Source organism: Pseudophryne corroboree, chromosome 6 (genome assembly GCF_028390025.1).
Source record: "Pseudophryne corroboree isolate aPseCor3 chromosome 6, aPseCor3.hap2, whole genome shotgun sequence".
In the NCBI taxonomy this organism is placed as follows: domain Eukaryota; kingdom Metazoa; phylum Chordata; class Amphibia; order Anura; family Myobatrachidae; genus Pseudophryne; species Pseudophryne corroboree.
The window spans coordinates 6,420,193-6,431,869 of NC_086449.1; the positions used below are offsets into that span (position 1 = coordinate 6,420,193).

The 11,677-nt window shown below is 50.0% G+C and overlaps 1 protein-coding gene across 3 annotated transcripts in view; it reads right to left on the minus strand.

Annotated features, from left to right (window-relative positions):
• LRCH4 (leucine rich repeats and calponin homology domain containing 4) overlaps positions 1 to 11,677 on the minus strand; it is a 129,440-nt gene that overhangs the window by 75,981 nt on the left and 41,782 nt on the right. For all 3 annotated transcript variants that reach the window (XM_063930709.1, XM_063930708.1, XM_063930707.1), the window contains exons 5-7: positions 11,067 to 11,203; positions 4,725 to 4,843; positions 4,173 to 4,260 (exon numbers count right to left, since the gene is read on the minus strand). In XM_063930709.1, coding sequence (XP_063786779.1) covers positions 4,173 to 4,260; positions 4,725 to 4,843; positions 11,067 to 11,203 — 344 coding nt within the window. The remainder of the gene's footprint in view (positions 1 to 4,172; positions 4,261 to 4,724; positions 4,844 to 11,066; positions 11,204 to 11,677) is intronic.

The following is an 11,677-nucleotide window of genomic DNA, read 5'->3' on the forward strand; positions in this document are numbered from 1 at the left end:
CTTGGTGAGAAGGGTAAATTTTGACATGAAGGTAAGCATCCTTGATGTCCCGAGACATCATGTAGTCCCCTTCTTCCAGGTTTGCAATCACTGCTCTGAGTGACTCAATTTTGAATTTGAACCTCTGTATGTAAGTGTTCAAAGATTTTAGATTTTAGATTTTAAAATCGGTCTCACCGAGCAGTCTGGCTTCGGTACCACAATAGTGTGGAATAATACCCCGTTCCCTGTTGCAGGAGGGGTACCTTAATTATCACCTGCTGGGAATACAGCTTGTGAATGGCTTCCAAAACTGCCTCCCTGTCAGCGGGAGACGTCGGTAAAACAGACTTTTGGAAACGGCGAGGGGAATACGTCTCGAATTCCAATTTGTACCCCTGAAAATATTACCTGAAGGATCCAGGGGTCTACTTGCGAGTGAGCTCACTGCGCACTGAAATTCATTGAGAACGGGCCCCCACCGTGCCTGAACTTGTAAAGCCCTAGCGTCATACTGAGGGCTTGGCAGAGGCAGAAAAGGGTTTCTGTTCCTGGGAACTGGCTGATCTCTGCAGCCATTTTCCTCTCCCTCTGTCACGTGCAGAAAAGAGGAACCCTTTTGTCCGCTTGCCAACCAGGACTGCGCCTGATAATACGGCGTCTTATTTTGAGAGGCGACCAGGGGTACATCCCCTTTTTTTAAGGCAATACTTCCAAATGCCGTTTGGAATCCGCATCACCTGACCACTTTACTGGTAGAATTGGACAACGCACTTATACTTGATGCCAGTCGGCAAATATTCCGCTGTGCATCATGCATATATAGAGATGCATCTTTTAATTGCTCTATAGGCAATAATATACTGTCCTTGTCTAGGATATCAATATTTCCAGTCAGGGAATCCGACCACGCCAACCCAGCACTGCACATCCAGGCTGAGGCGATTGCTGGTCGCAGTATAACACCAGTATGTGTGTAAATACATTTTAGGATACCCTCCTGCTTTCTATCAGCAGGATCCTTAAGGGCGGCCATCTCAGGAGAGGATAGAGCCCTTGTTCTTACAAGCGTGTGAGCGCCTTATCCCCCCTAGGGGGTGTTTCCCAACGCACCCTAACCTCTGGCGGGAAAAGGTATACTGCCAATAACTTTTTAGAAATTATCAATTGTTATCGGGGGGAAACCCACGCATTTTATTTCTCAGATTCAGGAAAACTACAGGAAGTTTTTCCTCACCAAACATAATACCCCTTTTTTGGTGGTATTCATATTATCAGAAAAGTGTAAACATTTTCCATTGCCTCAATCATGCAATGTGTGGCCCTATTGGAAATCACGGTTGTCTCTTCACCGTCGACACAGGAGTCAGTATCCGTGTCGGCGTCTGTATCTGAGGTAACGGGCGCTTTAGAGCCCCTGTATGAGACGTCTGGACATGCACAAGCTGAGTAGCCGGCTGTCTCATGTCAACCACTGTCTTTAATACAAAGCTGACACTGTCACGCAATTTCAACAGTACATCCACTCAGGTGTCGACCCCCTAGGGGGTGACAACACTATTACAGACACTCTACTCCGTCTCCACATCATTTTTCTCCTCATACATGTCGACACAAACGTACCGACACACAGCACACACACAGGGAATGCTCTGATAGAGGACAGGACCCCACTAGCCCTTTGGGGAGACAGAGGGAGAGTTTGCCAGCACACACCAGAGCGCTATATATATACAGGGATAACCTTATATAAGTGTTTTTCCCCTTATAGCTGCTGTATTGTTTATACTGCGCCTAATTAGTGCCCCCCCTCTCTTTTTTTTAAACCCTTTCTGTAGTGTAGTGACTGCAGGGGAGAGCCAGGGAGCTTCCCTCCAACGGAGCTGTGAGGGAAAATGGCGCCAGTGTGCTGAGGAGATAGGCTCCGCCCCTTTCTCGGCGTCCTTATCATCCGTTTTTCTGTATGTTTTGGTAGGGGTTAAATGCATCCATATAGCCCAGGAGTTATATGTGATGCATTTATTTTAGCCATATAAGGTTTTTATCGATTTATTGCGTCTCAGGGCGCTGCCCCCCCAGCGCCCTGCACCCTCAGTGACCGGAGTGTGAAGTGTGCTGAGAGCAATGGCGCACAGCTGCGGTGCTGTGCGCTACCTTATCTGAAGACAGGATCGTCTTCTGCCGCCGATTTTCCGGACCTCTTCGCTCTTCTGGCTCTGTAAGGGGGCCGGCGGCGCGGCTCCGGGACCCATCCAGGCTGAACCTGTGATCGTCCCTCTGGAGCTAATGTCCAGTAGCCAAGAAGCCCAATCCACTCTGCACGCAGGTGAGTTCGCTTCTTCTCCCCTTAGTCCCTCGATGCAGTGAGCCTGTTGCCAGCAGGTCTCACTGAAAATAATAAACCTAAACTAAAACTTTCACAAAGAGCTCAGGAGAGCCCCTAGTGTGTACCCTTCTCGTTCGGGCACAGAGATCTAACTGAGGCTTGGAGGAGGGTCATAGGGGGAGGAGCCAGTGCACACCAAGCTTTCTTTAGATGTGCCCAGACTCCTGCGGAGCCGCTATTCCCCATGGTCCTTACGGAGTTCCCAGCATCCACTAGGACGTCAGAGAAACTACAGGTAGTTTTTTCACACCCCACATAATACCCTTTTTTGTGGTACTTGTAGTATCAGAAATATGTAACACCTCCTTCATTGCCCTTAACATGTAACGTGTGGCCCTAATGGAAAATACGTTTGTTTCTTCACCGTCGACACTGGAGTCAGTGTCCGTGTCTGTGTCGACCGACTGAGGTAATGGGCGTTTTAAAGCCCCTGACGGTGTTTGAGACGCCTGGACAGGTACTAATTGGTTTGCCGGCCGTCTCATGTCGTCAACCGACCTTGCAGCGTGTTGACATTATCACGTAATTCCCTAAATAAGCCATCCATTCCGGTGTCGACTCCCTAGAGAGTGACATCACCATTACAGGCAATTTCTCCGCCGCCTCACCAACATCGTCCTCATACATGTCGACACACACGTACCGACACACAGCACACACACAGGGAATGCTCTGATAGAGGACAGGACCCCACTAGCCCTTTGGGGAGACAGAGGGAGAGTTTGCCAGCACACACCAAAACGCTATAATTATACAGGGACAACCTTATATAAGTGTTTTCCCTTATAGCATCTTAATATATTATAATATCGCCACATAAAATGCCCCCCCTCTCTGTTTTAACCCTGTTTCTGTAGTGCAGTGCAGGGGAGAGCCTGGGAGCCTTCCTAGCAGCGGAGCTGTGTAGGAAAATGGCGCTGTGTGCTGAGAATAGGCCCCGCCCCCTTTTCGGCGGGCTTCTTCTCCCGTTTTTCTGACAACCTGGCAGGGGTTAAATACATCCATATAGCCCCAGAGGCTATATGTGATGTATTTTTAGCCAGCATAGGTACTTTCATTGCTGCCCAGGGCGCCCCCCCCAGCGCCCTGCACCCTCAGTGACCGTTGGTGTGAAGTGTGCTGAGAGCAATGGCGCACAGCTGCCGTGCTGTGCGCTATCTTAAGAAGACTGGGAAGTCTTCAGCCGCCGATTTCTGGACCTCTTCTCTCTTCAGCATCTGCAAGGGGGTCGGCGGAGCGGCTCCGGTGACCCATCCAGGCTGTACCTGTGATCGTCCCTCTGGAGCTAGTGTCCAGTAGCCTAAGAAGCCAATCCATCCTGCACGCAGGTGAGTTCACTTCTTCTCCCCTAAGTCCCTCGTTGCAGTGAGCCTGTTGCCAGCAGGACTCACTGAAAATAAAAAAACCTAACAAAACTTTTACTCTAAGCAGCTCTTTAGGAGAGCCACCTAGATTGCACCCTTCTCGGCCGGGCACAAAAACCTAACTGAGGCTTGGAGGAGGGTCATAGGGGGAGGAGCCAGTGCACACCACCTGATCCTAAAGCTTTTACTTTTGTGCCCTGTCTCCTACGGAGCCGCTATTCCCCATGGTCCTTACGGAGTCCCCAGCATCCACTTAGGACGTCAGAGAAAGTACCCTGAGGGGAGGGGCTATATAGGGGGAGTAAGCGCCACACTCCAGGATGCCTCGTCTAACCCCAAGGTGCCACATATACGGCTTGCTTAGTCAAGAGTCAGTTTACTCTACGGTAAGTCACACCCCACCAGCTCTGCGGGCAGTATTGCGGACCGTCATATACACACACCTCATTGCCAGACCACCGCTTGCTGCCACTGTCCACGCTATTGAAGCCGGAGTCCAGGCCACGAGAGGAAAACAGGTCATCGGTGAGGCTGGTGGGGAGAGAAGAACCGGTCATACCCAACAGCCAACATAATATACAGCGTAAAGCAACGTCCCTGCCTGACTGCGGGCACACGCGGGGGAGGCATGGCCTCTGTAAGAACAGCCACACACCCCCAATAACGTCACGCTGCCCCACTGCAGACTTCTGGGTCTATGCACTAAAGCCTGTGAGAGAGATAAAGTACCAACCAGCTCCTGTCACATACCAAACACAGCCTGTAACATGACAGTCAGGAGCTGATTGGCTGGTGCTTTACCTCTCTCTGCAAGGCTTAGTACATAAACCCCGTAGTGCAGTTTTATAGTGACAGACGCCCTACATGCACCCTCACCCGTCTAGGTAAAGATCTACTAGATTAATATCATCACAGATATGTAATACATGGAACTGTAGCAGACATGACAGGCTACAGACACCGTCCCGAGGAATCACCAGAGATACATTACTTACCATGTAGTAAAGCTTGTGGGGCGGCTCAGCTTTCCCAGATGCCCCAGGTCTGCGGCAGGTTTACTGCAAGCCTCCATGTTCAGGTATTTAAATATGTGAACTTTCCCTTTAAGGCAGATCTACAAAAATAAGAATTTACTTACCGATAATTCTATTTCTCGGAGTCCGTAGTGGATGCTGGGGTTCCTGAAAGGACCATGGGGAATAGCGGCTCCGCAGGAGACAGGGCACAAAAAGTAAAGCTTTAGGATCAGGTGGTGTGCACTGGCTCCTCCCCCTATGACCCTCCTCCAAGCCTCAGTTAGGTACTGTGCCCGGACGAGCGTACACAATAAGGAAGGATTTATGAATCCCGGGTAAGACTCATACCAGCCACACCAATCACACTGTACAACCTGTGATCTGAACCCAGTTAACAGTATGATAACAGCGGAGCCTCTGAAAAGATGGCTCACAACAATAATAACCCGATTTTTGTAACTATGTACAAGTAATGCAGATAATCCGCACTTGGGATGGGCGCCCAGCATCCACTACGGACTCCGAGAAATAGAATTATCGGTAAGTAAATTCTTATTTTCTCTATCGTCCTAGTGGATGCTGGGGTTCCTGAAAGGACCATGGGGATTATACCAAAGCTCCCAAACGGGCGGGAGAGTGCGGATGACTCTGCAGCACCGAATGAGAGAACTCCAGGTCCTCCTTAGCCAGGGTATCAAATTTGTAGGATTTTACAAACGTGTTTGCCCCTGACTAAATAGCCGCTCGGCAAAGTTGTAAAGCCGAGACCCCTCGGGCAGCCGCCCAAGATGAGCCCACCTTCCTTGTGGAATGGGCATTTACATATTTTGGCTGTGGCAGGCCTGCCACAGAATGTGCAAGCTGAATTGTATTACACATCCAACTAGCAAAAGTCTGCTTAAAAGCAAGAGCACCCAGTTTGTTGGGTGCATACAGGATAACAGCAAGTCAGTTTTCCTGACTCCAGCCGTCCTGGAACCTATATTTTCAGGGCCCTGACCACATCTAGCAACTTGGAGTCCTCCAAGTCCCTAGTAGGCGCAAGACACCACAATAAGCTGGTTCAGGTGAAACACTGACACCACCTTAGGGAGAGAACTGGGGACGAGTCCGCAGCTCTGCCCTGTCCGAATGGACAAACAGATATGGGCTTTTTTGAGAAAAAAACCACCAATTTGACACTCGCCTGGTCCAGGCCAGGTCCAAGAGCATGTTCACTTTTCATGTGAGATGCTTCAAATCCACAGATTTGACTGGTTTTAAACCAATGTGTTTTGAGGAATCCCAGAACTACGTTGAGATCCCACAGTGCCACTGGAGGCACAAAAGGGGGTTGTATATGCAATACTCCCTTGACAAACTTCTGGACTTCAGGAACTGAAGCCAATTCTTTCTGGAAGAAAAATCGACAGGGCCGAAATTTGAACCTTAATGGACCCCAATTTGAGGCCCATAGACACTCCTGTTTGCAAGAAATGCAGGAATCGACCGAGTTGAAATTTCTTCGTGGGGCCTTCCTGGCCTCACAACACGCAACATATTTTCGCCACATGTGGTGATAATGTTGTGCGGTCACCTCCTTTCTGGCTTTGACCAGGGTAGGAATGACCTCTTCCTGAATGCCTTTTCCCTTAGGATCCGGCGTTCCACCGCCATGCCGTCAAACGCAGCTGCGGTAAGTCTTGGAACAGACATGGTACTTGCTGAAACAAGTCCCTTCTTAGCGGCAGAGGCCATAAGTCCTCTGTGAGCATCTCTTGAAGTTCCGGGTACCAAGTCCTTCTTGGCCAATCCGGAGCCATGAGTATAGTTCTTACTCCTCTACGTCTTATAATTCTCAGTACCTTAGGTATGAAAAGCAGAGGATGGAACACATACACCGACTGGTACACCCACGGTGTTACCAGAACGTCCACAGCTATTGCCTGAAGGTCTCTTAACCTGGCGCAATACCTGTCCCGTTTTTTGTTCAGACGGGACGCCATCATGTCCACCTTTGGTAATTCCCAACGGTTTACAATTATGTGGAAAACTTCCCCATGAAGTTCCCACTCTGCCGGGTGGAGGTCGTGCCTACTGAGGAAGTCTGCTTCCCAGTTTCCATTCCCGGAATGAAAACACTGCTGACAGTGCTATCACATGATTTTCCGCCCAGCGAAAAGTCCTTGCAGTTTTTGCCACTGCCCTCCTGCTTCTTGTGCCGCCCTGTCTATTTACGTGGGCGACTGCCGTGATGTTTTATCTCACTGGATCAATACCGGCTGACCTTGAAGCAGAGGTCTTGCTAAGCTTAGAGCATTATAAATTTACCCTTAGCTATATTTATGTGGAGAAAAATCTCCAGACTTGATCACACTCCCTGGAAATTTTTTCCTTGTGTGACTGCTCCCCAGCCTCTCGGGCTGGCCTCCGTGGTCACCAACATCCAAAACTGAATGCCGAATCTGCGGCCCTCTAGAAGATGAGCACTCTGTAACCACCACAGGAGAGACACCCTTGTCCTTGGATATAGGGTTATCCGCTGATGCATCTGAAGATGCGATCCGGACCATTTGTCCAGCAGATCCCACTGAAAAGTTCTTGCATGAAATCTGCCGACTGGAATTGCTTCGAAGGAAGTCACCATTTTTCTACCATGGCCCTTGTGCAATGATGCACTGATTTTAGGAAGTTCCTGACTAGCTCGGATAACTCCCTGGCTTTCTCTTCCGGGAGAAACACCTTTTTCTGGACTGTGTCCAGAATCATCCCTAAGCACAGGAGACTTGTTGTCGGGATCAGCTGCGATTTTGGAATATTTAGAATCCACCCCTGCTGTTGTAACAGTATCCGAGATAGTGCTACTCCGACCTCCAACTGTTCCCTGGACTTTGCCCTTATCAGGAGATCGTCCAAGTAAGGGATAATTAAGACGCCTTTTCTTCGAAGAAGAACCATCATTTCGGCCATTACCTTGGTAAAGACCCGGGGTGCCGTGGACAATCCAAACGGCAGCGTCTGAAACTGATAGTGACAGTTCTGTACCACGAACCTGAGGTACCCTTAGTGATAAGGGCAAATTTGGGACATGGAGGTAAGCATCCCTGATGTCTCGGGACACCAGATAGTCCCCTTCTTCCCGGTTCGTTATCACTGCTCTGAGTGACTCCATCTTGATTTGAACCTTTGTAAGTGTTCAAATTTTTTTAGATTTAGAATAGGTCTCACCTAGCCTTCTGGCTTCAGTACCACAATATAGTGTGGAATAATACCCCTTTTCTTGTTGTAGGAGGGGTAATTTAATTATCACCTGCTGGGAATACAGCTCGTGAATTGTTTCCCATACTGCCTCCTTGTCGGAGGGAGACCTTGGTAAAGCAGACTTCAGGAGCCTGCGCAGGGGAAACGTCTCGACATTCCAATCTGTACCCCTGGGATACTACTTGTAGGATCCAGGGGTCCTGTACGGTCTCAGCGTCATGCTGAGAGCTTGTCAGAAGCGGTGGAACGCTTCTGTTCCTGGGAATGGGCTGCCTGCTGCAGTCTTCTTCCCTTTCCTCTATCCCTGGGCAGATATGATCTTATAGGGACGAAAGGACTGAAGCTGAAAAGACGGTGTCTTTTTCTGCAGAGATGTGACTTAGGGTAAAAACGGTGGATTTTCCAGCAGTTGCCGTGGCCACCAGGTCCGATGGACCGACCCCAAATAACTCCTCTTCCTTTATACGGCAATACACCTTTGTGCCGTTTGGAATCTGCATCACCTGACCACTGTCGTGTCCATAAACATCTTCTGGCAGATATGGACATCGCACTTACTCTTGATGCCAGAGTGCAAATATCCCTCTGTGCATCTCGCATATATAGAAATGCATCCTTTAAATGCTCTATAGTCAATAAAATACTGTCCCTGTCAAGGGTATCAATATTTTTAGTCAGGGAATCCGACCAAGCCACCCCAGCTCTGCACATCCAGGCTGAGGCGATCGCTGGTCGCAGTATAACACCAGTATGTGTGTATATACTTTTTATGATATTTTTCCAGCCTCCTGTCAGCTGGCTCCTTGAGGACGGCCCTATCTATAGACGGTACCGCCACTTGTTCTGATAAGCGTGTGAGCGCCTTATCCACCCTAAGAGGTGTTCCCCAACGCGCCCTAACTTCTGGCGGGAAAGGGTATACCGCCCATATTTTCTATCGGGGGGAACCCACGCATCATCACACACTTCATTTAATTTATCTGATTCAGGAAAAACTACGGTAGTTTTTTCACATCCCACATAATACCCTCTTTTGTGGTACTTGTAGTATCAGAAATATGTAACACCTCCTTCATTGCCCTTAACGTGTGGCCCTAATAAGGAATACGTTTGTTTATTCACCGTCGACACTGGATTCAGTGTCCCTGTCTGTGTCTGTGTCGACCGACTAAAGTAAACGGGCGTTTTAAAACCCCTGACGGTGTTTTTGAGACGTCTGGACCGGTACTAATTGTTTGTCGGCCGTCTCATGTCGTCAACCGACCTTGGCGCGTGTTGACATTATCACGTAATTCCCTAAATAAGCCATCCATTCCGGTGTCGACTCCCTAGAGAGTGACATCACCATTACAGGCAATTTGCTCCGCCTCCTCACCAACATCGTCCTCATACATGTCGACACACACGTACCGACACACAGCACACACACAGGGAATGCTCTGATAGAGGACAGGACCTACTAGCCCTTTGGAGAGACAGAGGGAGAGTTTGCCAGCACACACCAAAAACGCTATAATTATATAGGGACAACCTTATATAAGTGTTTTCCCTTATAGCATCTTTTTTATATATTTCTAACGCCAAATTAGTGCCCCCCCTCTCTGTTTTAACCCTGTTTCTGTAGTGCAGTGCAGGGGAGAGCCTGGGAGCCTTCCCTCCAGCCTTTCTGTGAGGGAAAATGGCGCTGTGTGCTGAGGAGATAGGCCCCGCCCCTTTTTCGGCGGCCTCGTCTCCCGCTCTTAACGGATTCTGGCAGGGGTTAAATATCTCCATATAGCCCCCGGAGGCTATATGTGAGGTATTTTTAGCCAAAAAAGGTTTTCATTTGCCTCCCAGGGCGCCCCCCTCCCAGCGCCCTGCACCCTCAGTGACTGCCGTGTGAAGTGTGCTGAGAGGAAATGGCGCACAGCTGCAGTGCTGTGCGCTACCTTAAGAAGACTGAGGAGTCTTCTGCCGCCGATTCTGGACCTCTTCATGTTTCAGCATCTGCAAGGGGGCCGGCGGCGAGGCTCCGGTGACCATCCAGGCTGTACCTGTGATCGTCCCTCTGGAGCTGATGTCCAGTAGCCAAGAAGCCAATCCATCCTGCACGCAGGTGAGTTCACTTCTTCTCCCCTAAGTCCCTCGTTGCAGTGATCCTGTTGCCAGCAGGACTCACTGTAAAATAAAAAACCTAAGCTAAACTTTTCTAAGCAGCTCTTTAGGAGAGCCACCTAGATTGCACCCTTCTCGGCCGGGCACAAAAATCTAACTGAGGCTTGGAGGAGGGTCATAGGGGGAGGAGCCAGTGCACACCACCTGATCCTAAAGCTTTACTTTTTGTGCCCTGTCTCCTGCGGAGCCGCTATTCCCCATGGTCCTTTCAGGAACCCCAGCATCCACTAGGACGATAGAGAAATAAAAGGACACATACAGTCAGATCCTCCCCCTACAGGGTAACAATCACTCAAAATCAATCTGAGCCCTCCCCCTGCAGGGTGACAAACCGACGGGAGCTATGAGCCTGTCCCTCCCCCTGCAGGGTGACACAGTGACACAGACAGAAGGGAGCTATGAGCCTGCCCCTCCCCCTGCAGGGTGACACAGACAGAAGGGAGCTATGAGCCTGTCCCTCCCCCTGCAGGGTGATACAGACAGAAGGGAGCTATGAGCCTGTCCCACCCCCGCAGGGTGACACAGACAGAAGGGAGCTATGAGCCTGTCCCACCCCCTGCAGGGTGACACAGACAGAAGGGAGCTATGAGCCTGTCCCACCCCCTGCAGGGTGACAGACAGAAGGGAGCTATGAGCCTGTCCCTCCTCCTGCAGGGTGACACAGTGACACAGACAGAAGGGAGCTATGAGCCTCCCCCTCCCCCTGCAGGGTGACACAGTGACACAGACAGAAGGGAGCTATGAGCATGCCCTCACCCTGCAGTGTGACACAGACAGAAGGGAGCTATGAGCCTGTCCCACCCCCTGCTGGGTGACACAGACAGAAGGGAGTTATGAGCCTGTCCCTCCCCCTGCAGGGTCACAGACAGAAGGTATGTATAAGTATGACCCTCCCCCTAGAGCGTGACACGGTGCCCTCTTACCTACCTGAGCAGGTGGATACTGCAGGGGATTGTTGTCCAGTATGACCGTCTGAAGGTGCTGCAGGTGACGGTAACAGACCGGAATGCGGGCGACATGGTTACAGGAGAAATCGAGACGAGTCAGTGGCAGCTCAGAAAGCTCTGGGAGTAATAAGAACAAATGGAGATAAGGTCACTTATATCAGGGACTATAATAGTGGGGTCACTAGTATAAACACCCACTCGCCCCATCAGTCACATAATGCGCCTCAGCAGCCCTACAAGTGCACCACCAGCACAGCACATGAACACTACATTAATAATGCGTCTCAGCAGCCCTACAAGTGCCCCACCAGCACAGCACATGAACACTACATTAATAATACGTCTCAGCAGCCCTACAAGTGCCCCACCAGCACAGCACATGAACACTACATTAATAACGCGTCTCAGCAGCCCTACAAAGTGCCCCACCAGCACAGCACATGAACACTACATTAATAACGCGTCTCAGCAGCCCTACAAGTGCCCCACCAGCACAGCACATGAACACTACATTAATAACGCGTCTCAGCAGCCCTACAAGTGCCCCACCAGCACAGCACATGAACACTACATTAATAACGCGTCTCAGCA